This window comes from Perognathus longimembris, chromosome 14 (assembly GCF_023159225.1).
Source record: "Perognathus longimembris pacificus isolate PPM17 chromosome 14, ASM2315922v1, whole genome shotgun sequence".
Lineage (NCBI taxonomy): Eukaryota > Metazoa > Chordata > Mammalia > Rodentia > Heteromyidae > Perognathus > Perognathus longimembris.
Genome location: NC_063174.1, coordinates 42,235,348 through 42,262,849, shown reverse-complemented (window position 1 = coordinate 42,262,849; position 27,502 = coordinate 42,235,348). Strand labels below are relative to the sequence as shown.

The window sequence follows — 27,502 nt, the reverse complement described above, 5'->3', positions numbered from 1 at the left end:
ACGACCACAAAGACAATGTTTTAAAAGGCACTACACATAATTGCCTATATAACCTCAGTGGCTACATATTTGTACTTTATGCATAGGGGAAAAAAGGCTGAGAGACAGGTTGCCCTTGGCTTTACCAAGGAGATCATGGCACAGGATTCATTCACAGGAAAGAGGGATTGAGGGGCTGGGGATATGGCCTAGTGGCAAGAGAGCTTGCCTCGTATACATGAGGCCCTGGGTTCAATTCCCCAGCACCACATATACAGAAAACGGCCAGAAGTGGCGCTGTGGCTCAAGTGGTAGAGTGCTAGCCTTGAGCAAAAGAAAGCCAGGGACAGTGCTCAGGCCCTGAGTCCAAGGCCCAGGACTGGCCAAAAAAAAAAAGAAAAAAGAAAAAAAAAAAGAAAGAGGGATTGAAATTAAATATGGCCTGGAAATTCTCCTAGATCCCAGGTAAAGTACTATCAGCTCAAGAATTTGGCTGCTGTTTTAAGAAATGCTTTGTCTGACTCAGGCATGGTAGTGCATGCCTATAATCCCAGCACTTGGGAGGCTGAGCCGGGAGGATCAAAAATCCAAGGCCAGCCTGGATATACAATGAGAACCTGTCTCACAAAAGAAAAAAAAAAAAGTTACTGCCAAGGGTCTTCTAATTAGCGAGAAGGCCTTGGGCACAGGCACAGTGCTGTCCAGTCAACATGGCTCAAGGCCTAGATGAGCAGGTGCAGGGCCATCCTAAGGTTGGTGCCAGCTGAACAGATGGAGGGCATCCTGGTCATTCCACGGCATGGGCAACAGCTCGAAGTATTCTCCTTTCTCACTCTTGCTAACCTTTCAGCATCCACCTAACCTCAGCCATGAGGAGCCACAGTCAGACAACTGAGGTCCACAGTCAGCGGCTCTCTACTCTCCTGCACATGCAGCACACACAGTGCACATGATCTGCCTCCTCCAAAGCCACTGCCTTGAGGTCACCACCAGAAACAGGCTGGTAGGGACAGAAGCATAGCTACCATCTATCTATGTGCTGGGGAAAAAAGATGGAAAACTCCAAGCAAGATGTTCATAGTCAAAGACAGTCATTAGCCTAATCTCTCTTTTTGTTGATACCACATATCTCATTCTTGTGAAGAGATCTGAGTGGGGTGCTGGAAGTTCATGCCTGTAATCCTAGCTACCCAGGAGACTGAGATCTGAGGATTGTGGTTTGAAGCCATCCAGGACAGTCAAGTCCATGAAACCCTTAGAGCCAATTAACCAGCAAAAAGCCAAATATGGAGGTGTGGTTCAAGTTGGGAGAGCACCAGCTTTGAGCAAAACAACTAAGGAAGAGTGCCCTGGCTCTGAGTTCAAGCCCCACTACTGACATCAGAGAGAGAGAGAGAGAGAGAGAGAGAGAGAGAGAGAGAAAGAGAGAGAGAGAGATCTGCTGTTTGCCTGGTTCTTTTTTTTTGTCTGCAGGTGTTTGAGTTTCACTGACCAGCATGGGGTATACATAATGACCCAGCTTCACTCTGTGGCAGTAGCAGCTTCCTTGCTGGTGTCAGTCCTAGCATGATCTGACCCCCTCTTAATACCAAATTGTCACTGACTCTGTCAGTGAGATCCAGAAACACATAGTGAATTATCCAAAGACACAACACAATTGAGCATCATGACTGAAAAGGCTTCTATTCTTACTCAGCACAGTTTCCAACATACCAGACTCAAGAAAAGCCAGCAACCATGACTGACAAACTTAGATGAGGCAGACTCCAATATGGCTGCAAAACTAATGAAATATTAAAATACCTCGAAGGGCAAACAAGATAGAAATATGTGTATTTGCAGACATAAGACTGTAGTAGACTGCAACTGTTTGCAAGGTTTATCAAGCTGTCTTACGAAAACATGTAGAGTAAAAAATGAAGCATACATAAGCTACAGGTACATAGATTATAACATGCGAAAACAAATTGATAGGGGAGGATGATAGGGGATTTCTGTTTTCTTATTAACCTTTATCTGCCAATAACAATGCAAAAATCTCACGTCACTAGACACAATATACCATATTCCAAACTGAAAACTTCCACTCCCCCCCCAAAAAGAAATCTGTCCTGCTTTATTACAGATACCCTTTCCCAGACTTTTTCTAAACTTATTGACCAAAGTATATCCATTCAGTACGCAATACGTGTCTTTGTCCATAACACAGGCACAGCCTCTGATTACAGCGGCTCTTGATGCTCACACATGTCTACAGAGCATCAATGCTGCTTTAAGGTTTGTCTCTGTCTCCCAGTGAAGTTCTTCCCCTCGCCTCCTCCCTCTGCTAGGCTGCAGATGCCTGCCAGCTCCAGCACATGGCATCTGAAGACAAATACAAAAGAATGAAGATTCTCATCTATCTGCCAACACATATCTTTAAGTACTAAAAATATCTCTTGTAGAAAACTGGTTTTGCCTTTGAAAATTGGCCAAGACTATCAGCATGAGAAATACTTAGCCTTGGCACTCCTCTACGTGGCTGAAGCAGTGCACATGGGTTGAACTGACAGTATACTCCTAGAGAACAGTTAGCAACAAATCCAGAAACTCAAAACCATGTATGACCACAAATCCATTTCTCAAAGAAATACCATGGACAGAACTTGTCCACAGAGTCAGCCTCCAACACGTTAGTCACAAAACTCCAAAAACCTTAATAGCGCAAGTCCCAGATGACTGTAATGTGTTCTGGGGACCAGGAGCAGGGGAGCCAGAAAGGTAGAAAGTGGGGGGGGGGGAGGGGAAGAGCCCAGAAAAGACCAGCGAAAAAGCAATGGCAGAACCAGCAGCCAAAGAGGAAATCCTTTGATTTGCAGGGGAAGCCATCCTTGGAGCCATCACACAACCAGTCCCTCTGAGAGCCTCCCGTGATTCCCTCCTATGTGGCCACATCTTCATCACTGGCTCAGAACCCAGATCTTATCCCCATGAAGTTCCTCATACTCACAGTCTCAGGAACATCTTTGTTTGCCTTCTGCCTCCGGAGATCTGCCCTAATGAAAGCTGAATGACAAAGACAAGAGTTATCAAGTAGATTCAGTAGTCAAGTTCAACTGAGGGAACCCTCATTTTCCCAAGGGTCACAGATATCCCAGGCCTACATCAGATGTTCAAAGGAGTTAATTCTCTAAAGCCCAAGCATCACTGCCTATCCCTGAGAGGCAGAATCCAATCATGATCCATACAGGTGGGTCACTTACCTTAAAAGTCCCTTTAAGTAAGTCTCTGCTATTGCTACAAGTTACACACATTGCTCTACCCACCATCAGCAATTCCTAATTTTACAGATTAGGAAACTGAGACTCCTAGATATTGTTCCACATATTCAAGATCAACAGCCACAGAGGTCAGGGTGAGTCTGTGTCTTCAAATATGAACAGGCTGTCTGACCCCAAGACCTCTGTTCATCCTACACAATCCCGCTACTACCTCCTAAGCCAATTTTCTAACAATCATCCCTACCTGTCCCCCTGCACGTGTATTTCCCATCTATACGCTAGAGTCCCAAATTACCAAAAGCCTGAGCTTCATGTCGCTTTCAGCCCCCCAACTCACCTGTGAGTGCTGCCCCAAGGGCTAGGAACACACAGAGGAAGATGTTCCCAGGCAAGGTGCCATAGTCCTCTAAAATCTGTCCCTGAGCGATGGTGAAGATGATCCCAAATACCTGGCAAAGAATAAGAGAGATTAGAAGCTCGAATCCAGACCATGAGCTCCTAGGGAGAACCGAGCTGCCATAGGGCAATACCAGTCCAGCTGGGCAGGCAACAAAGAGGAAACGGGGCCTCTCTACCTGTGCAGACACGTTGAGGAGACCAGATGACATTCCCTCGGATTCTGGGTACGTGAGCTCCACTGCAAACTCAAATCCCAGTGGGAGATAGCCAGTCATGAAGAAGCTGAAGTCCAGATCAGAGAACATGGTGACAGAGAGCTTGAAGAACAAGGATGGGACCCACCTCCACTCTGACATTCCCTCTCCCAGGAAGACATGCCAGGCCTGTGAACAATCTAGCCATTCTCAAATGGCCATACCAAGGAAAGGGGATTCTGTAGACCAGTATGCCTTATGCTCAGATACATGGGGTCTTCCATGTATGTCTTTGCAGCCAGCAATGGCTGTGTTTACAGAAGGAGCAAGAATGCCTGGTGTATTTCACTTTCAGCCAAGAGACCCTGTGGTGGAAGTAGATGCTGGGTATTCGGAGACTGAGAAAGGGCTCATCCTCAAAGTGTCCCTCCGGAGACTAGCCATCTGAAAGGACCACGTGTCTGAGGTGCCTCTCCTCTACTCCCATACACATTGGCAAAGCCTAAAGAAAGTAACTGATGAATGTGGCATAGACTCCTGTGAATGGAGTGTTGATTCTTACATATTTCTTCAAACAATAGGTCTAGAACATTTCACTTGTAATTTCTTTCCATCTGTATCACCCTCTTCTGTTCTCATATCCTAGGGGTGTGTGTGTGTGTGTGTGTGTGTGTGTGTGTGTGTGTGTGTGTGTGTGTGTGTGTGTAGGTTCTGGGGCTTGAATTCTGGGCCTGAGCACCGTTCCCAAGCTTCTTCAGCTCAAGCCTACCACTCTACTACCACTTGAGCCACAGCTCTACTTGTAGCTTTTTGGTGGTTCATTAGATATAAGAGTCTCATGGACTTTCTGCCCAGACTAGTTTTGAACCACTGTCCTCAGATCTCAGCCTCCTGAGTAGCTAGAATTACAGGCATAAGCTACTGGTCTTTCTCAATCGTTCCATCAACTGCAGGGCAGGCCACATGTCCTTTCATTGACAGATGAGGAAACGGAAGCTCAGAACAGTTGACTGACCTTATTATGACTTGACAGCAGTCAGCATCAGAACTTAGCCCAGGCCCAGAAGTTCTGATTCTGAGCCCTGTGGACCATCTATGACCCCACTGTGGTCCCAGGCAAAGCTAAGCTATGTTAAACATTTCCTTGCATCCCAGAGGTCTTGAAGGGTATAGAACATGTTTCACTCCACCCCAGCAGGACAGCACAGGCTGCCTAGCATATTGCAAGTAGATCTCTGTGCACCCTTTCCACAAGTCCAAAGTAAGTGAGGGGGCAGCAACAGGGGTCTATGTGGCATTCTAGCATACTGGGAGTGCTGGGAGCCATGCAATGGTGTTTTCAACTAAACAGTTTCAATTAAACTTACCCCATTGTACCAGCAGTGACAAACACGACCCACAGTTGTCCCAGGTTCAAGGTGAATGTGAAGACTACCATGCCCACCAGAGTCATGACATAGACCACCAGGGTTGTCTCCCTACAAGTATGACAAAGAACTTATATAACAGGATCATGCATGCATTCATTCCTTCGGTGTCTATTTGGGCACTCGTATATTAAGCTCTGGGCTCTGGGCTGGGATATCATGAATATAATGTTATTTTTTATCAACAATTTTATTTACAATGAAAATAATAACTGTTGTGATTATTATTTGGCAGAACTTGGGAATTGGATGCAAAGCCTCATGCTTGAGCAAGTATTCGATATCTTGAGCCATGCCCTCAAGAGATTTTGCTTTTAGTTTGACTTTCTTTGCAAACAGTGTCTTGTACCTTTGCTTGAGTAGCCTCGGACCATGATCTTTCTACATCTGGCTCCTGAATAGCTGGTATCACATTCATGCACACCCCACTAACATTTTGCCTAGGCTCGTTTCACACTGTTATCCTCTTATTGTTACCTCCCAAGAAGCTAGGATTCCAGGTGTGTGCCACCACACCTGGTTGGCAATAATTATGGAATTACATCCTGATCAGTGTTACAAAAGGTCAGACTAGAAAATAAGCAATTCCAAGCCAGGCACTTGTGGGTTAGACCTATGATCCTAGTTACTCAAGAGGCTGAGATCTGAGGATCATGGTTCAAAGCCAGCCTGGTAGGAAAGTCCGTGAGACTCTTAACTCCAATTAACCACTAGAAAACTGGAAGTGGTACTGTGACTCAAAGTGGTAGAGTGCTAGCCTTCAGCAAAAGAGCTCAAGGGTAGTACTCAGGCCCTGAGTTGAAGATCCATGATACACACACACACACACACACACACACACAGAAGCAAGTCCACTAGTGAATGCTCTCTTCCCACAGAATGCTCTATACAAGTTTCTATGTCCTCCCCACAAACAAAAGCAGCTCCACCCTTTTCCTTCTTTAATCTCCCACCAGACAAGGGAGAGGGGAAAAAAAATCAGGAGAAGCATTAACTTGGACACACTGAAGCAGAGTTCAGGACTACTGCACAAGTCATCCAATTCTACCTGTCAGCTTTGCCCTGAGACCCCACAGAAACAATAGGCAGATATGTGAGTTTCAGATGTGCTTTTCTTGATAAGTCTTTCCTGTTGCCACTTGCACACCACAGCACAGCTTTTCTTATTAAATCTAAACTACTCTGTTCCCAACAGTAGAACTCAGAAGAAAAACATTCTCTACCCCAGAACTAAGGGCATGATTTCAAAGCCAAAGCAAACCCTCCGCTCACTCCTTGCCAACTTTCCTAAATTCCATCACAAATCCTGAGTTCTGTGTCAGTCTCACCGCAGTGGAATCCCCCACAGACTTCTCTCTCTAGGCCCCCCTCCCAGAAGGCATTGCCTGCTATAGACAATGTCTTGCCCCTCCCCCTGCCTGGCTCAGGCTCTGCACACCCCTCTACTCTCCTGCCAAAACCATTGAGACAGAGGGTGACAGTTGCAGCCCCACCTGCCACGCCAACAGCCACAAACACAGTGGGGTGCCAGCACACACACACTGTTCCATGGCACTCATACCTGTGCATCCTGGATCTCAAACTCTGTTAAACATTTCACATGTGTTTATGATTTCAATTCAACTCTTACAAAAAAAAAAATCATATAAGAAACATATGGCCATCCCTCATTTTACCAGTAAGGAAACTGAGGCTAGTGATTTGTTCAGTCGCCACTGGCTGAGTACACTCAGAGCTGGAATTTGAACTCAGAACCAAGCTGGAAGCCCCAGCACTGTCTCCTGCTAGCCACACAAGTAATAATGTACTATGTGATTGCATTTTCGGATGAGGTCAAGGACAGAGCCTTGACCTCTGGGTGGCTTCAAGCTGGTCCATCAAAGCAGCTACTGAGATGAGGTGCCTCCTTCTCCATCTGCCCGGCTCCCTTCCCACCACCCCACAGAAAGCCACTTCAAGGACACAAACATCTCATTGATTCTGCAAGCCCATAAGATGCCGAACTTGTTTCTGCCACATTTACTTGACTTGAAACCACTGACCAGTTTAGAAAACCTTTCTAGTCCCTGCCTAAGATAAATGGACCTCACCAACAATTTCCAACCCCCAAGCCAAAATGGACACACAACTAGGAGCCCTGGGAAGAAAGGAAGCCGCTGACCATAGGATTGGACCTTGAGCTTCACTTAGAACTACTGATGCCTAAGTTCTGAAGTAGGCCGAGCAAGTGTCCTCCCAGGCCTTTCATTCTGTTTGTAATTTCATCTGAGTCATCTGGCTGCCCACATCCCAGCCCAACCAACATTCCAACCCCTCCCTTCTCCTGCTGCAGAGCAAGCCTGGAAGAAGGGATGCTGCTGTCCACTAATCTGTGGGTGGCCAGTTCTCACTGCTCTTGCATCTGGCCAAAGCAAGCAACTAGCAGATGGCAGAGACGAGATGGCAAGCCAAGTTCCACCAGGCAGCCACATCCCTAAGAGAGAGCTCAACTGGCCTTTGACTAGGACAGCCATGGTGGGAGTTTGACCTGGTCTGACCAGAGCCTCATAGAAGCAGGTCTGTGTGGCTAGAAACAGGTCTGTGACTATCTGTCACCTCCAGACACTGGGAACTTTGGAGGCCTTGACAAAGCAGCCCAGAATGCAGTTCTGCCCCAGCTGAGGATAATCCTGGCAGCTGCCCCACCAGCCAGTATTAATTGAGTACCTATGGCATGGGGAGCACAGGAAAGTCACAAGAAGAGAAAGACAAGGCTGGAAGTTTGCTTACTGACATAGTGCTTGTCTGGCATGCTACCACTTGAGCCATACACACAGCCCTTTGTTCCTTTAGTTTTATGGATAGGGTCTCATGCTTTTGCCTGAGGCCAGCCTCTGACCACAATCCTCCTAATCTATGTCTCTCTGTAGCTGGGCTCACAGCCAGCTTCTTGGTTAAGATGAAGGTCTTACACCTGTAGTTCAGGTAGGCCTCAGACCTCTACCATACTGCTTCCCAAGTAGCTGGGATAACATGGAAACTTTTTAATGAGCTTTGGGGCTGTTAGAAATGCACTGGGCATTCAGGGCCAAAGTATATCATGATATTTACCAACAAGTTAGAAACAAGTACAGGATAATTCACACTGTAAACATGAGCACAGGTCAATATTACCGGAACTCAGGGAGCCAAGGAAACAGGACAGTGAAATCACTACCTTATCTCATTCTTGGAGCTATCTACAAACTTTCCAATAGCTGAGATTTGTTTCATATTCATTTTCTTTTTCTTTATTAGCATACATTCATTATACAAGAGGATTTGGGGGTGACATTTCCACACACAATGCAACTTGATCAACCTCACCCTTTCTGTCACTCTCCCTTATCCTCTTTAAAACCATTTCAACAAGTTCCATTGTTCTATTTTGTTTTGTTTTGTTTTTGTGTTGTTTTTTTTTGCCAGTCCTGGGGCTTGAACTCAGGGCCTGAGCACTGTCCCTGGCTTCTTTTTGCTCAAGGCTAGCACTCTGCCACTTGAGCCACAGCGCCACTTCTGGCCATTTTCTATATATGTGGTGCTGGGGAATCAAACCCAGGGCTTCATGTATATGAGGTGAGCACTATACTACTAGGCCACATTCCCAGCCCCATTGTTCTATTTTCACACCTGCAAATAAACAACTTCAACTCTATTTATCTGCTTTCACTCTCTTCCTCAGCCCTTCCCCCTCCCTGTGGTGTTCACTCAAAAGTCCCATTCATTTTCCTATTCCTCTCCTCTGCCCCTTCTCCAAGGTGAGCTAGTTTTCATGTCTACACTCTCCAGTCTTCCTAAGGCCCCACAGAGTGAGTCTATTATCCCTCTCTTTATACTTGAGGAAAACCAAGGCCTTGAGAAGCTACATTTGAACTGCCTCCAGCTGCCACACCCAAAGCTTTTGAGCTGCGCTGCTAATGAGTGTGTCATTCCAAACAGTGGGTCCCTACTTCTGAGCCCAAGAACAAAAGTTACTTACTTGTAGGTTTTGGTTTTATCCAGCCACAGACCTGAGATCATAGCCCCAAGCATTCCTGCGATGATGATGGTCAAGCCGATTCTCCCAGCATTCACCTCTTGCCCCTGGGGAAACCCCAAGGATCATCCCATCGTGATCGTCTAGTTTCAGCCACATTTAGAAAGTATCAGGACAAGAAGGCTAGGAAGGAGAGGGAGGGCCTGGGAGAAAAATCTTTCAACAGTAGGTTACATTGCCAACAATGTAACCTTGGCTGTGTTCAGGCTCTGGACATTGGGTACATGATGAATCTAATCTGTACTTAGGAACCACATTCACACAGATTAAAAAAATATTTCCTTTGGCAGGTCCTATGACTTAAACTATGGGCATGGGCAGTTCCAGAGCTTTTGTGTTCAAGGCTAGCACTCTATCACTAGAGCCACAGTTCCACTTCTGACTTTTTGTGGTCAATTAGAGGTAAGAGTCTCTCTGACTTTCCTGTACCGGCTGGCTTCAAACTGTGATCCTCAGATCTCAACCTCTTAAGTAGCTAGGATTATGGGCATGAGCCACCGGTACCTGGCTCTGATTTTTTTAAAAAATTTATCATTACAGCAATTCTGGTGTCTTGTTTATCATTGTTTGGAGAAAGCAATTGGAACAATCAGTGCAAAGAGGAATGGGAATATAATAGCTAGCTATTTTAGCATTTATGAGGTGAGGGCCATGCCTGAGAGTCTTTAACCTTTTCTCATGTAACCTCATCACTGCCACCATAAGGTTAGGAGCCACTCGGTCTGTATTTTATAATGAGGAAACTGAAGCACAGTGAGATTCACTGGCTGGTCCAAGGTCACAGGCACGTATGAAGTACAGCTAGGACATGAACTCAGACCTATCAAACACTAAGGCTGGATTACTTAGTCTTAGTGGCCTTCCATCTCTGTCAGTTTGAGACCCTAGACATTGCAAAAGAGGGCCAGGCCTCCTTGTTCCTGACTCTAGGATGTATCTTGTTGCTTTCCCAACCTCTGCTACTGGAAATATTTTTTAAATGTTTTCAGTGAACTTATAGGAGTTCAAAACTAAATATTGCCCACATAAAATAATGAGTTTATATGATACATAATATATACTATATATTATGTGCATTTATGTATGATATACAGGAGATATTATTTTATCATATACTATATAACATATAGTATATTATATATACTGTGTAACATGTAGCATATTATATATATGTGATCTTATTTCATTATATTATATATGTCATATATAATATACATATACTATATATCATATATATAATTAGTGAATAGTCTTTACTCCTAAAACTAATCTTACAAGAAATAATCATGCTTCTTTTGCAGAAAGAAGCCGGCAGAGAGATGCTAGCTAGCTTGTCAATGTCACCATTACCGCTTAGGAGCACCAGAGCCCTGGTGGTAACCCAGGGCCCCCTCCCTCCACATCCCATCAGCACACCACCATCCCAGGCTGCCTAGAACTGGGGGGGACCCAAGATGAACTCCAAGCTCAGCTTCTGTGGAGACAGAGTTGTAAAACCCTATTATACCAGGCCCAGCACGCTTAAGGAACTCCCTTACCGGGTAGTGTGAGATCACCATTTGATTCAGCAAAGTGGACAAGGCATAAAAAGCACCTGCATTCAGACCTGAAGGAGGGAGAAACAACATCACAGTCAGCCTTATCCTAGTGCCATTGCTCATTCCATCCCCCTCCAGCAGTTAGGGAGCCTAAACATCCTCATCCTCGCTGTCACGCAGGAGAAGAGAAATGCAGGGAGCTCTGAAACTACTCTGCAAATTTCTCCAGAGAGTCCTTCAAAACAATCAGAAGTAGCCACATCAACCTTTTCTTAGCCACACACCTTTGTCCTTTGATTCTTTTAACCTAACCTGGAAATATAGGCTCTGTAGAATAGTAGTTCCAGGTCAGAATTATCTACATTCCTCTTTTAACCTCTGGCCGGATTCTAGGGCCAGTAGGCCAAGTGATCAACCTCTACTTCGTCTCAATGACCCCTTACCCTCTTTACTGCTCCAGATCTCTGACCCCTCATGCCACTACCCCTTTAAGTCATTTCTCTCCTTGCTCACCACTCCACCAACTTCTTCTCTGATCCAATGCCCTACCAGATCTGCTATGTGGGATTAGACAACACTCTAAAGAGCATTAAGTTGATGCCTACGTCATCAATTCATTCAACAAATAAATAGAACCTGTGTCTTAAGGGAATAAGAAATATAGTGGTGTGTGTGTGTGTGTGTGTGTGTGTGTGTGTGTGTGTGTGTGTACCAGTCCTGGAGCTTGAACTCAGGGCCTGGGCACCGTCCCTGAGCTTTTGAGCTCAAGGCAAATGCTCTATCACCTGAGCCACAGTTCCACTTCCAGATTTTTTTTTTCTTCAAAAGTTTATTGGAGAGGAGAAAGATGGCGCCGAGACAATAGGGAGGCACCCCGACTCGCACCAACTGAATAGCGAGCTGGGAACTCCAACACCCAACACTCCACCAAGAACCCAGCAAAACCAGCATCCAGAAGCAGTGGAGAAACGCAGGAAAACAAAAAGGAGCAAAAAAGAAGAACCGAAAACCTACACGGAGCCGGAGATTAATCGGGGCACCCTCCCCCCACCAGCCGGCCCTGGCCCAAACAGGGTCAGGCTGGGAAAGGGAAACCCGGCGATCGGCAGACAGGTTGCCAGGAGCGCAGAATCCATATAGCGGGAGACCCCACGGACACAAAGCAGGGTGCGGACCAAGACACACCCAGCAGCGACGAGAAGTTCGGGTCCACACCGGATTCGGACAAGGGAACCCAGCGCGGCAGAAAGAGGGAACGGGGGAGCCACCACGACACTTCGCCAACCCCTGAAGGGCCAACGGCGGTGCGGGACACGCACACAAAGCAGCAAAAGTGAGTCCCCCATAATCCCTTCCCCCAACGGGAGACCCAAGCCCGACAAAGACGATATATCTCCCTCCCTCCCCCTCCCCACTCCCGTGGGAACAAAGATTCCCCAAATCAGGCGGGAAGCTCCCAGCAGGCACTGGGAAGCCAGTCTAGCAGGGGAAGGGCGGAACAGCCCCAAGCCCCCAAAGGTTCCTGAACTGGCAGAACCGGCCCCGTCCCCTTCCCAACAGGGGCCAGGGACGGCCGGCAGGGCAAGCCCCACCCGAGGCGCCTAGACCTTGCGGACTCTTACAACTAAAATCACAGGCGCTGGTGGGCAATACCAGCCCAGCAGGGTCACCTGAGCCTGATCTCGTTCCCCCTCCTCGAAGCGGAGGCGAGGTCTGAGGGTGCCAAGCCACACCCGGACAGTCGATCCCACTGGGCCCCACACATACTGCTTCCCCCCCCCCAACGGACTCGCGGGAGGGCGCAAGCACAACCCAACAACCCAGGGCTCGCTCTGGGAGGCAGACCCCACTTAAGTGCCTGTTGTAGGGGACTCACAGTGCACAGGAGGGCGGGGCCCCGGCGAAAGCGCCCGCTCTGATAGGCGTGCCCTGCACTGGTGGGCGGGGCCACAGCGACAGCACCTGCTGACGCAGACACGCCTACACAGAAGGGAGGGAAGAACTACACAGACTTCCAGATGCGCAAATCACAAAGAAACATAACTCAGTTCATCAAAGGACAAGCCAACTCGCCAGCTCCAAAAAGCAGCACGACTGGAGAGGAGATGGAGAATAAAAAAGCAAATGAGGACATGTTAACAGGAATGATCGAAACCGTCAGAAATGAAATCAGAAAACAATTCCAGGAGTTTAGAGCGGAAATCTGGAAGGACACCCAGGAAGCCAAGAAAGAAATGGAAGCAAAACTGGATACAATGCAAGCCTCGTTTAAAGAAATGGAAGCAAAAATGGATATAATGCAAGCCGCCTTTAAAGAAAATCTCCACACCCTGAGAATTGAAATGCATGAAAAAATAGATTTAAAATACAACTCTTTAAAGGAAGAAATTTCCACGATCAGAGCTGATATGACAACCATGAATAGCTCTCTGACATCCATAAACTCCGCAATTGAAACCATAACACAAAGAGTGGACCATATGGAATCCAGAATCTCTCGCCTGGACGATGAAGCAGCTGACAACAACCAGAAAATGACCACACTCCAAGAAAAGGTGAAGCTTCAGGGAAGATTACTCCAGGAACTAATGGACAAAGACAAGAGATATAATCTGCGTATAATTGGAATAGAAGAAGGAGCCGAATATCAGAGCAGAGGGCTTAATCATGTTCTCAATAAAGTTATTGCAGAAAACTTCCCCAATCTCACAGGGGACCCCATCCAGGTAACCGAAGCCTATAGGACACCTGGCAGGCCAGACCCCAGGAAAACCACCCCAAGGCACATAATATTCAAGACTACAGACCTCAAGATTAAAGAGCAAATTCTGAATTCAGCCAAAGCGAAGAAGGAAACTTTTTTCAATGGGAAGAGGATTCGAATAACATCCGACTTATCCACACAAACTTACCAAGCTCGAAGTGAGTGGAAGAACACCATCCAAGTACTTCAGAATAACAATTTACAACCTCGGATCAAATATCCAGCGAAACTGGAGTTCACATTCGAAGGGAGAACCAGATCTTTCCACACCAAAGAGGAGCTAAAGGAGTATGTGAATAAAAAACCAGCCCTACAGCGAATATTAAGAGGGGAAGCCCACCCAACAGAGATCGTAAAAGACACACAGACAGATTCAGAAAGAAACTTCAATAGCCAAAGTCCAGCAGAAACACAAGCTCACTAAAGACAAGAAGAAAAAAAAAAAAACAACAGGAAAAAACAGCCCAACAAGAAAATGGAAGGAGAAAAAACACCCTTATCCTTGATCTCTTTAAATATAAATGGCTTAAACTCCCCGATCAAGAGGAGCAGACTGGCAGAATGGATCCGCAAGCAAAAAGTTGACATCTGTTGTCTACAAGAGACCCACCTTACAGCAAGGGACAAAAACAGGCTTCGAATGAAAGGATGGAGCAAGATCTACCAAGCAAATGCACCCACCAAAACGGCAGGTGTAGCCATCCTGATCTCAGACAAGCTGGATTTCTCTTTAAAGTCCACTCAAAAAGACAAAGAAGGACACTACATATTGATACAAGGAAAAATCCAGAATCAAGACATCACGGTGATAAATGTATACTCACCGAACAAAAGAGGCCCGACATATGTCAAGCAAATTCTCACAGAATTACAGAGCAAGATAGATGCAAACACAATCATAGTGGGTGACTTTAATACTCCTCTCTCTCCAAGAGACAGATCCAACACCCAGAGGATTAGTAAGGGAGCTGAGGACCTAAATAACACCATTGCCCAAATGGATCTAACAGACCTATATAGAACCTTCCACCCTACAGAGACCCAATACACCTTCTTTTCAGCAGCCCATGGATCATATTCCAAAATAGACCACGTCATAGCCCACACAAAGAACCTCAGCAAATACAAAAGAATTGACATCATCCCATGTATTATATCTGATCACAGTGGATTAAAGGTAACCCTCAACAACAAAGGATACCACAGAGCCTATACACACTCTTGGAGGCTAAACCCCACGCTGCTATCCAACACTTGGGCCACAGATCAAATTAAAGATGAAATCAACGAATTCATAAGCCACAATGACAAAGAAAACACATCACAAAGAAACCTATGGGACACAGCTAAGGCAGTACTGAGGGGCAAGATCATTGCACTCAGTACCCACATTAAAAGAATGGAAGCAGAGCAGGTGAATACCCTCACGATGAAACTAAAACAACTGGAGAAACAAGAAATGACAGAATCTAAAACGACTAGGAGGGGAGAGATTACAAAGATTAAAGAAGAGATAAATCTGATTGAAAATAGAAAGACCATTCAACAAATAAATAAGACTAAAAGCTGGTTCTTTGAGAAAATAAACAAAATTGACAGACCCCTTGCAAGACTCACAAAAAAAAGAAGAGAAGAGACTCATATACGTAAAATCAGGGACTCCACAGGAAAAATTACAACAAATACACACGATATTCAAACAATCATAAGGAGCTATTTCCAAAACCTCTACTCAACAAAAAACAATAATTTTACAGAAATGGATCAATTCTTAGAGAAGTACAAACTGCCCAAACTGAACCAAGAAGAAATAAATCAACTAAATAAACCAATAACTTACGGTGAGATACAGGAGGTAATCAAGAACCTCCCTACTAAGAAAAGCCCAGGCCCAGATGGATTCACCAATGAATTCTACAAAACCTTTAGTGAGGAGCTAATTCCAATACTCCTCAAACTCTTCCGCGAAATAGAAACGGAGGGAAAAATCCCGAACTCATTCTACGAAGCTAATATCATACTCATCCCCAAACCAGGCAAAGATCCAACAAAAAAAGAGAACTACAGACCAATATCACTAATGAACACAGATGCAAAGCTCCTCAATAAAATATTAGCTAACAGGATCCAGAAAGTGATCAAGAATATCATACATCATGACCAAGTAGGCTTCATCCCTCAGTCACAAGGATGGTTCAACATCCGTAAATCAATCAATGTAATTCACCACATAAACAGAACTAAAATCAAGAATCACATTGTTATCTCAGTCGATGCCCAAAAAGCCTTTGACAAAATACAACATCCATACCTATTAAAAGCTTTGGAGAGAACAGGAATAGATGGAACATTCCTCAAAACAATAAAAGCCATATACAACAGACCAACTGCTAATATCATATTAAATGGAGAGAAACTTAAATCATTCCCCCTAAACACAGGAACAAGACAAGGATGCCCACTCTCCCCACTTCTGTTCAACATAGTACTGGAATCCCTAGCCATAGCAATAAGGCAAGAGGAGGACATCAAAGGGATCCACATCGGCAAGGAAGAAATCAAGTTATCCCTATTCGCAGACGACATGATCTTATATCTCAAGGACCCAAAAAACTCAGTACCCAAACTCCTACATCTAATAAACCAATTTGGCAAAGTAGCAGGATACAAAATCAATCCACAAAAGTCAGCAGCTTTTCTGTACACCAGCAATAGACAAACAGAAAAGGAAATTATGGAAACGATTCCATTTACAGTAGCCAAAAAAAGAATAAAGTACCTAGGGATCAACTTAACCAAGGACGTGACGGACCTATTCAATGAAAACTACAAAAATCTAATAAGGGAAATCAAAGAAGACACAAGGAGATGGAAAGACCTCCCATGCTCATGGGTAGGCAGAATCAATATAGTGAAAATGGCCATACTGCCCAAATTGTTATACAAATTCAATGCAATACCTATCAAAATCCCAGCCACATTCTTCACTGAAATAGAGAAACCAATCCATAAGTTCATATGGAACAGCAAAAAACCTAGAATAGCCAAAGCAATTCTAGGCAAAAAACATAGTGCAGGAGGTATCACCATACCAGACTTCAAGCTCTACTACAAGGCCATCATAACAAAAACAGCATGGTATTGGTATAAAAACAGATCGGAAGACCAGTGGATTAGAATTGAAGACCCAGAAATAAAACCGCACTCTTACAGCCAACTGATATTCGACAAAGGAGCTAAAGACATACAATGGAATAAACATAGCCTCTTCAACTACTGGTGCTGGGAGAACTGGGCAGCCATATGCAGAAAACTCAAAGTAGACCCAAGCCTATCACCATGCACCAAGATCAACTCAAAATGGATCAAGGACCTCAACATCAGACCTGAATCCTTGAAACTACTGAAGGACAGAGTAGGAAAGACACTAGAACTTATAGGCACAGGAAGGAACTTCCTGAATAGAGTCCCAGGCGCACAACAAATAGGGGAAAGACTCAACAAATGGGACTACTACAAATTAAAAAGTTTCTGCACAGCTAAGGTCATAGCCACCAAAATAGAAAGACAGCCAACGATATGGGAAAGGATATTTACCAGCACAGCAACAGACAAAGGCCTGATATCTGTCATCTACAGAGAACTCAAAAAACTAAGCCCCTCCAAGCCCAATAAACCTATTAGGAAATGGGCAAAAGAGCTAAAGAGAGACTTCACAAGAGAAGATATAAAAATGGCAAAGAAACACATGAGGAAATGCTCAACATCCCTGCTAGTAAAGGAAATGCAAATAAAAACAACCCTGAGATACCACCTCACCCCAGTTAGAATGGCCTATACTCTGAACTCAGGAAACAACAAATGCTGGAGGGGCTGTGGGGAAAGAGGAACCCTTCTCCATTGTTGGTGGGAGTGCAAATTAGTACAGCCACTTTGGAGAACAGTATGGAGGTTTCTCAAAAAGCTCAATATAGACCTACCCTATGACCCAGCCATACCACTCCTAGGCATCTATCCTAAACAGCAAAACCCAAGATATCAAAAGAACATTTGTACTTCCATGTTTATCGCAGCACAATTCACAATAGCCAAAATTTGGAAACAACCCAGATGCCCCTCCACAGATGAATGGATCCAAAAAATATGGTACTTATACACAATGGAATACTACATAGCGATTAGGAATGGTGAAATATTGTTATTTGCAGGGAAATGGTCAGAACTCGAACAAATAATGTTGAGTGAGACAAGCCTAGAACACAGAAAACAAAGGGGCATGATCTCCCTGATATATGACTGTTAACAAAGGGAGATGGAGAGACAGTAGAGACCAAGTCTGTGAACACTGTATATGTGCTTGATACATTGTATACTGCATATGGGTCTACCTGACCTAGACAAGGGATGGGAAAACAGGTTGTAAGATATCACAAGAAATGTACACAATGCCCTACTATGTAACCGCACCCTCTTTGCACAGCACCTTGTAAAAAAAAAAAATTTATGTTCAATTGATAATTAAAAAAAAAATAAATAAATAAAAAAAAAAAAAAAAAAAAAAAAAAAAAAAAAAAGAAATATAGTGACTTGTCCAAAGAAATATAATGAGTTGGTCTCTATGGTGATACTAAGATTGATTCAAGAGAGAAAGGACCTCCTGGCCTTCCTTTGATGATGATGATGGTGATGGTAGTGGAGGCAGCAGCGGGACACACTTAGGTACTCCTGGACACTGTTCTAAGCCCATTACGATGGCTTTAACTACCTAGAAGGTAGACAGTATAGGTGAGACAAAATGTACATGATTAAAATCAAGCACAGTTACTCCAGAATGTCCACCAAGGGTCCTTTATTTCTAACCAAACAAGGCCCACAGCACCACCCTGGGCACACTTGACATTCGTGTAGGCTGGTGCAAGACATAGCTTGTGCACACAGCAGCCTCAAGAGTTCCTTTCCAGTCAAAGCAGTCCATGGAGTTCCAAGCCACACAGGTGTCCAAAAGCTCTTCTCTTTGGCCACCAAGATTTTGCTACGGTACAAGGAAGGGTGAGTACAGCAACCATTCTGGTTTAATGACTCACCAGAGCCACTGCCGGCTTGTAACAACTCCCTAGGCCTCAGCTGCCAAGGTCCCCAGGAGGGGCAGGCCAGTCAAAAGAATCATTGTACTCAGGAAAGCACAGAGAAGGGCTTCCCACCAGAAAAGACTAGGTCATTCTGTCTATTTGTATCACAAGAAGCCATTTTTATCATAAGCATGGTTGCCCAAATGTAGTTTATCATATGTCACTGCATCAGGTTTTCTGGGAAACAAAATACAAAGTTAAGTGAAGGTCCAATTCTTATACAGATAAGAATTCTTAAAAGGATAAGAATGTTTCCTGGACTGGGAATGTGGCTTAGTGGTAGAGTACTTGCCTAGCATGCATGAAGCCTTAGGTTCAATTCCTCAGTACCACTTAAACAGAAAAGGCCAGAAGTGGCGCTGTGGCTTAAGTGGCAGAGTACAAAAGAAGCACAGGAACAGTGCCCAGGCCCTGAATTCAAGCCTCACAACTGGCCAAAAAAAAAAAATTCCTTCACATTCGCACTGCACTTAGGCACTGAATGAGGAGGCTAGATTTGAACCCAATCCCAGATGATTCTGGAGTGCTTGATCTTAATTTTTCTGCTTACAAAAGTTCAAAAAGTTGACTCTCAAGACAGTTATTTCCCCAAGTCTGGGCAATTCTTTCAGTTCCAGCCTCTCTAGGCAGATCACCCCACAGGTGCAACAAGGTTGAGCTCAGTGCAGCCTTCTGAGCAGCACAGGGCCACAATGAGCCAACAAACCTGTTGGGTGATGTGTGAAATATATTACCCTACAGAGCACTTAGTTGGTGACCTACTCTGAGACTCTCAACATCTTAGCAGGTATACTCTACTGATGATATACTAGGCCACTTAGAATTCCATTCCTGAGTTCAGACACTCCTGAGAAAGGGGGTGGGTGGCCTGGAATGTGGAAAGAGAAGGCAGAAAACAGCCTCCTACCCTTTCTTGCCCATCTAGCTCCTCCCTTGGCCTGGCCTGACCCTGTCTGGGATGTTTCAAGTGGAGCTTAGGTTTCAGGTAGAACAGCTCTACACAGTGTGGGGCTCTAACTAGGATGAACAAACTGAACAGAATCCATAGGAATCTGAAGGACAATATTTAGGAGGACTGAGCAGAAAGCATTATCAACAGTACTTTCAGGACTCTGAGAGACCAAGGGAAGCTTGAACTCAGAGTTTGGAATTGCCCCTAAGCTTTTTTGCTCAACAGCACTTTAGAGCCATAGCTCCACTGGCTTTTTGCTGGTTAATTGGAGAGAAGAGTCTCATGGACTTTCCTGTGTGGGCTAGCTTAGAACAATGATCCTCAGATCTCAGCCCTCTGCAGTAGCTAGGATTCTAGGCATGAGCCACCTGCACCCAGTGAAAACATTTGCTTTAAAAGGCCAGCAAAGTTCCAAGGAATGTCTAATAGGATTGAAAACACATTCTTCAGGCAGGATCTTAGAGGGGGGCCACCGAAATCCCTCCTGGGACCCATGAGGGTGGAACAATGATAAAGCACTGGAGGGATGCAGGGCAAAGAACCTCTGGAGAGGCTTAGGAGGCCTGAAGAGTTCCTTGTTCAGGAACGCAGCTGACAAAGAGGAGGATAACATAGAAAAGTACCTCATTTGAAGACATTCTCTAGAAGAGAAGCCTTTCAAATATAAAGTTGTTACACCACTGATGACAGATTAGAAGAGCTATTCACAAAGAAAAGGTAGCCAGAGGAGGACTCTTCTTTCATCTCTTCTCCTAATACACAGGGCCTTGCCCTTCCCCAGCCACTTGTAGAAGGCCTAGCTCCAGCCTCAAGTCTTCCTGCATTGGCAAACGTGGTGGACAAGGTAGGACACTCAGCAGGCTATGTTTTGGCAACATCTAGCATGAGCCCAGTCTTTGCATCTCCTCCTATTTAAGTTTCCTTACTAGATTTAGGGAAAACAGAAAGCCAAGCCAAACCATATGCCTAGTTCAATTTGAACCTCAAATAATAGAAAGGTTTTATTTCGAAGTATAAATCTGTCCCCAAATATTTCAAAGGACACACTGCTACTAGAAAGCATTTGTTATTTATTTAAAATATATATGTCTCTATTTTTTTTTGACACAGTCTTGCTTTGAAACCCAGGCTGTCCTTGAATTCAAAATTCTCCTACCGGGGCTGGGAATGTGGTAGAGTGCTTGCCTAGCATGCACAAAGCCCTGGATTCGATTCCTCAGCACCACATAAACAGAAAAGGCCAGGAGTAGCGCTGTGACGCAAGTGGTAGAGTGCTAGCCTTGAGCAAAAAGAAACCAGGGACAGTGCTCAGGCCCTGAATCCGAGCTGTAGGACTGGCAAAAAAATAAGTAAATAAATAAAAAATTGTCCTACCTCAGCCACTTCAGTGCTGGAATTATAGGCATATTGGGCTGGAAATTCAAATTTGACTGAATGGGCTTTATTTTATTTCTCAATTCTTAGACCCTGGATTACTTCCAAAGCCTTTGATTACTATCAGCGCACTTTGCTCTGGGTAGCACTTTGCTCTGCAGCTCAGAGAACCACTTTGAAAATGCTTTACCTTCAATACTAGACATTCCACCACCTGATTGAGAGTGACTCTCCACGTGGTGAAATCAGTTCAGACCAAAGAAAGAATGTTGGAAGTTATAAGTTCACCAAGGCAACCGCATGTGCTATGCATATGTTGACTCTCAACTGACTTTAAAAAGCTCTCACTTCATTCTGTGGGCTCTAATGGAAAGAAATATTATTACTAGTTCCTGCTGGAGGTGGGGAGTATTGGATGAAGGAGAGTCATGGAATAGTTAAAGATGGCATCGTCATTGACCATTCCTTATGAGTCAACTGGCACAGGTTACACACTCAAGCATTAACCTAAGGAGAGGAAGTTAGGTCATTGGGATGTGCTCTTGCACAGGATACTGAAACCCTCACCTCCTTCCTCATGCTCCACCTCTTGCTTCTGCTACTCCACCATGGATGGTGAAGGCTCAAAAGCAATGGAGCCAATCAACCAACCATGGACAGAAACTTGTGAAACTATGAGTCAAAGTAAATCTTTCCTCCTTTGTTTTTCCCCTCTGTCTCTCTTTTGAGGCACTGGTATTCACATGCTAAGTAAGGATGCTATATTCCCAGCTCTTCTCTACCTTTACATTGATTCGTTCATGTACTTTGTCATAGCAACAGAAAGCTGATAACACAGAGGAAAGGGCTGGTATGATTAAGAATTTTAGACTGAACTACTTTCAACGTCCCATGTATATCTGTAGCTTCTATTATTGATGATGTTCTTGTATCACCTTCCTGTGGTTGTACCTACACTATCTCTGTAATCTTATATGAGTATATTGGAAACCATGTATACTGGTATTAGAACTAGGAAATTGAAAGGGAATACCAAAATCCAGAGACACAGGGTAAAAAAAGACAAACAACTACAAAAGCAATACTTGCAAAACTGTTTGGTATAAGTGAACTGAACACCTCATGGGGGGAAAGGGAAAGGGGGAGGAGGGAGGGGAGAATAAGGGACGAGGTAACAAACAGTACAAGAAATGTATCCAATGCCTAACATATGAAACTGTAACCTCTCTGTACATCAGTTTGATAATAAAAATTTGAAAAAAAAAAAAAGAATTTCAGACTGATTAGTTGACCTTAAAGTAAGCTGTTTGTTGGTGGTAGGTTTTTGGTTTTTTTCCTTTGGCCAGTCCTGGAGCTTGAACTCAGAGCCTGGGTGCTGTCCCTGAGCTCCTTTTGCTCAAGGCTAGCATTCTACCACTTGAGCCACAGTGCTACTTCAGGCTTTTTCCGAGTAGTTTATTGGAGATAAGAGTCTTCATGGGCTGGGAATATGGCCTAGTGGCAAAAGTGCTTGCCTCGTATACATGAAGTCCAGGGTTCAATTCCCCAGCACCACATATATAGAAAACTACCAGAAGTGGCGCTGTGGCTCAAGTGGCAGAGTGCTAGCCTTGAGTGGGAAGAAGCCAGGGACAGTGCTCAGGCCCTGAGTCTAAGGCCCAGAACTGGCCAAAAAAAAAGTCTTCATGGGCTTTCCCACCCAGGCTGGCTTTGAACCATGATCCTCAGATCTCAGCCTCCTGAGTAGCTATTATTACAGGTGTGAGCCACCAGTGCCCAGCTTGGTGGGTAGTCTTTGTTGTTGTTTGCTTATGCTTCTGTAATTTAGAGCAAAGGCAATTGTAGAAGAAAGCAAGTATTCTCCACTGGATTATGCACCAACTACCACCTGTATAAGACCATTAAAACTTAGATACACTGTAACCAAAACCTCACCATGGTCAAACCCCAGAGATGAATGGTTTCCCCAGACCCTGGAACTCCAGACCCTCTGGTCAAAGGTAATGAGCTTCCGGGTAACAGTCTAGAGGACAGAGTTTAAGGAAGGACATACTTCCCTAAAGCTAGACCAAAGGAAAAGTCAGGCAAGTGGGGCAAACAAAAGGCCCTGATTCTGTCTCCAAGAGTCTCCTCACTGTATAAAATGGTGTAGTGGTTAAAAAACTGGGCTTTGCCTCTGTCAGATTTATCTAAAACACCTCCATTTCTTGGTAGCTCCCCCATTACAGGCAAATCTCTCAGCCTCTGTTTCTCAGGCCAGAAAAAGAAAAAAGGAATTAGAAAAATATTATCCAAAGTTTCTTTTGAAAAATGAAAAGAGGCTGGCACTGGTGGCTCATGCCTGTACTCTTAGCTACTCAGGAGGTCGAGATCTGAGGATCACAGCTCAATGCCCACTCAGGCAGGAAAGTCCATGAGACTCTTATCTCTAATTAACCACCAAAAAACTGGAAGTTGCCCTATAGCTCAATTGGTAGAGCCTTGAGCTGAAGAGCTCAAGGACAGTGCCTCGGCCCAGAGTTCAAGCCCTACCACCCAACCAAAAAAAAAGTGGGGCTGGGGATATGGCCTAGTGGTAAGAGTGCTTGCCTCGTATACATGAAGCCCTGGGTTCAATAGCAAAAAAAAAAGAAGAAGCCAGGGACAGTACTCAGGCCCTGGGTCCAAGCCCCACGACTAGCCAAAGGAAAAGAAAGAAAGGAAGGAAGGAAGAAGGAAGGAAGGAAGGAAGGAAGGAAGGAAGGAAGGAAGGAAGGAAGGAAGGAAGGAAGGAAAGAAGGAAGGAAGGTCAAATGAGATTATTTATGTGAGGCACATAATATGATGCCTGATACAGAATAATGGTTTAATAAGAGATACTTTCAAATCTGTGATTAGGGTAAGAATCATTTCCTTTGTTAATTTTCTACCATGGAAATTAGACTTGTTATTCTCTGGCTATAATGCAAATATCCAACTTAGTTTAGCTCACTCTTTCACTGAGGCAATTGCAGGCCTTTTGAGATAAGGTGGTAATAAATCCTATCTATGTACTACAGAGTCAAACTCTTCCAGAGGCTCATAAATATTTTCCTAGTTGAGGACTATGTCAATTTAAATGACTGTCTATATCACCTCTTTCTTTCTTTCCTTCTGTTCCTTTCCTTTCTTGTTGGGGTGGGGAAAGAGAAGGATTTGAACTTCTAAGGCTAATCTGGACAATCTAGATGAGAGGTCCTCTAACTTTGGTATATGCCTGAACAAGTTAGGAAGGTTTCTCAACCAGGATTTTAGCTTCTCTTATCTAGAACCTCCACAGATAAGCATTTTAAGGTAAAGGCCACTGATAAACCTAACTTTTAACCCTAGGCATAGCTCTCATGAATATATAGGTAGTTCTGGAATAGGTATATCTCAGACTAAACATAGAATGCTTTGGAGACCAGAGCCAACAGTGACTCATACCTGTAATCCTAGCTATTCAGGAAGCTGAGATCTGGAGGATCAAGGTCAGCCCAGACAGAAAAGTCCATGAAATTCCATCTCCAGAATAATCAAGAAAAAGCTGGGCTAGTAGTGTGGTTCATGTTACAGAGTGGTAGCTGAGTAGGCAAAGTGTGAAGAGTAAGCAAGGGTGTGAGGCTCTGAGATCAAATCCCAAAAATGTAGACATTCAAGCTTTGGGGTTGGTCATATGCACCAATTATGGGAGTATGCTATGGGGGTAGTGAAGGTAGGTAGGTGGCTTTTATCTGAGGCCAGCCCTGAGGCCAAGACCATTACAGGAAAAATAAACTTTTTAAAGAAGCAAAAAGTACTCGGGGCAATGCTCAGATAGTTGAGTTCTTGCCTAACAAAGATGAGGTCAACAAATCTAGGCCTTGTAACTAGGATGATGGTGCATATCTGTAGTCCAGCTACGCAGAAGACTGACTTGGGAGGATTATTTAAGTATAGGAGACCAGCCTGGTGGGACAGACTCAAAGTAAGACTCAAAGTAAACAAAGTAAGACTCTGTCAAATAAAGGAAGGAAGGAAGGAAGGAAGGAAGGAAGGAAGGAAGGAAGGAAGGAAGGAAGGAAGGAAGGAAGGAAGGAAAGAAGGAAGGAAGGAAAGAAGGAAGGAAGGTTAACTTAATCTGGATTTGACATTTATATGATTTTGATCTAGTTAGCTAGTTTCTCTGAGTTTCAGTTTCCTCATCTGTTAAATGGGGATAAGTACAGTATTTACTGCACATGGGTGCTGAGAGTTGATAAACATCACCTGCTCCTGCTTTTCAGAAATAACAATGGCATGAGCATCAGAGGACCAAGTGACATTTGTCAGATAACCTGACATGGAAAGAAAACGCTTTTCTAGAGTGGATTTTATATAGCATGTACACAGGCTCTCAGGCAGAGCAAGTTTCCTAGGAAACCCTGTACAACTCCTATAGACACAGGATTTGGGGCAAGTGAGATCCAGAGACACATTAAGCCTCTCATCTCTTGTTCCCAGTCCATGGGAACCACTGGGCACCCCCACACTTACCATAGGTGATGACAAGCAGCACAAAGTTGAGGTTTTTGAAGAGCCGGATGATAGCACGTAAGTATGAAGCGTCAGGAGATGACAAGGCATAGCTCAGGGATTGGGCTCTGCTGGGGGGATACTTAGGCTTCTCCTTGAACACTGAAAGGAAAGAAACAGAGAGGAGTGCAAACTCGTAGTCTCCCACTAGCAGTGCTGGCTCCAAGCAGACAGGAGTCACTTCATGCAGAAAGAAGTGGACACTGCTAGAGGAAATGTTCATTCTCTAATGGCATCTTCCCTCTCCACTCCCCTGAAGCCACTTCCCACTGTCTCAGGCTTAGCACCTGCTCCTTTGATTCCTTTCTGGGTTTTGTTTGGTTTGGGGGGAAGGGCTTAACTACTATAGTCCATACTTGGCCTGAACTCACGCTCCGTTCATGACCTCTGAAAGGTGGAAATCACTGGGCCTCCCATACAATGTTCAAAGATCAAAGTGTCCCCTAATGGCCAACAGAAAACAGCCCAGATCACTGGAAAACTTAAACAAACACAATAGCAACATTTGGCAGTCTGTACGTCCAGTGAATGAATGGTTTAGCTTCAGAACTCCTCAAAAAGGGGACAAGACTGTGTGGTGCCCATACTTGGCACAGAGCCTGGCACATACCCGCCAAAAACTATTCCCTGAGTAAGTGAAAGAAATGATCTTGTACAGGAAAACATATCTAGAGTCCATTTCTAGTTTCACCAACTGGGAATCAGTTATCTGTCTCCTGAAAGAGACAAGTTGGCCATGTTCCTCTAGGAGTGGGCTCTCTGCTATGAAGGGCTGGTGGAGAGAAGACCAGGATAACACTTTGTTTATATTCAAGTTTCAGTATGTCTGCTACCATCGATCATCTTGACTGTACAGTGCTGTTCAGTTCGCAACTACTTTTTGGCCAATTATTGGACCAGTTATTGGACCAATCTAGATCCTTGATGGAGTGATGGAGTCTAAGGCATCACATAGCCTCCTTGTTTAAGAAACCTTCCGGCCAGTCAACAGACTGTTTCCAGTTAAAGGAAATTGTGGAAATGAGATTTATGCTCTCAAGAGATCAAAGGGCCCCCTTCCCACCCAGAAAACACCCCAGCCCTAACTTCAGAGCCCTGCTTCCTCCTCCTGCACAAATAGACCTACCACCTCCTTCCCCCTGAACCTCTTACCCATTGTCTTTCCTGGCTGCCTCCCCTTCTATCATGAAGAAAGCAAGCAAGGCAAGCAGGTGCCTTGTTCCTGCACCCACAGATTTTGTTTCAAGGATTTGGAACCCACAAAGCAGGATGCAGATAGCATTCTCCATTCTTTGTGCTTGGTAATAAAATGCCCAAACATAGCATTGCCCTGCCAGCCAGGATTTCAGTTGCAAAGAATCAGGCCCTCATCTGGTACAAACACAGAATGCAGAGCTATGCAGGTGGAGAGCCCTCTGCTTGCATCCTTTACCCCCTGCCTCTTCCCCTTCCCTGGAGTACCCAGGCTTCTGTCTAAGCCATTCTGCCAGCTCTGCAAAGCCACCTAGCAGCCCTTTCTCCTCCTGGATCCAGGCAGGGAAGAGGGTGGAATGAGATCCACAGTTACAGAACTGCCTGATTAGGAGGTGAGCCAGCAGTCAGGAATGAAACCTTTAACACATGAGATGGAACTTGCAGGCATTAGGAAGAAAATTGGTTAACCTTTAGACAAGTGACTAACTGGCAAAAAAAAAAACCACCTCTACTTTTCTCCTTGTGACTTTTATTACACCCCACAAAACATCACATAGATGAAAACAGAAAGCAAAATTCTGCACTTATTTGGGGGGTTTTTGTTTGCTTGTGAGGCAGGGTCTCATTCTATAGCTTAGATTGTCCTTGAACTCATGATTCTCCTGCCTCAGCCTCTCCAGTACTAAG

General features: G+C 44.6%; 1 protein-coding gene across 1 annotated transcript in view; it reads right to left on the bottom strand.

Annotated features, from left to right (window-relative positions):
* Flvcr2 (FLVCR heme transporter 2) overlaps positions 1-27,502 on the bottom strand; it is a 56,321-nt gene that overhangs the window by 2,095 nt on the left and 26,724 nt on the right. Inside the window, exons 3-9 of the mRNA XM_048362308.1 lie at positions 25,583-25,723; positions 10,852-10,919; positions 9,257-9,360; positions 5,200-5,310; positions 3,815-3,920; positions 3,577-3,688; positions 2,969-3,024 (exon numbers count right to left, since the gene is read on the bottom strand). Coding sequence (XP_048218265.1) covers positions 2,969-3,024; positions 3,577-3,688; positions 3,815-3,920; positions 5,200-5,310; positions 9,257-9,360; positions 10,852-10,919; positions 25,583-25,723 — 698 coding nt within the window. The remainder of the gene's footprint in view (positions 1-2,968; positions 3,025-3,576; positions 3,689-3,814; positions 3,921-5,199; positions 5,311-9,256; positions 9,361-10,851; positions 10,920-25,582; positions 25,724-27,502) is intronic.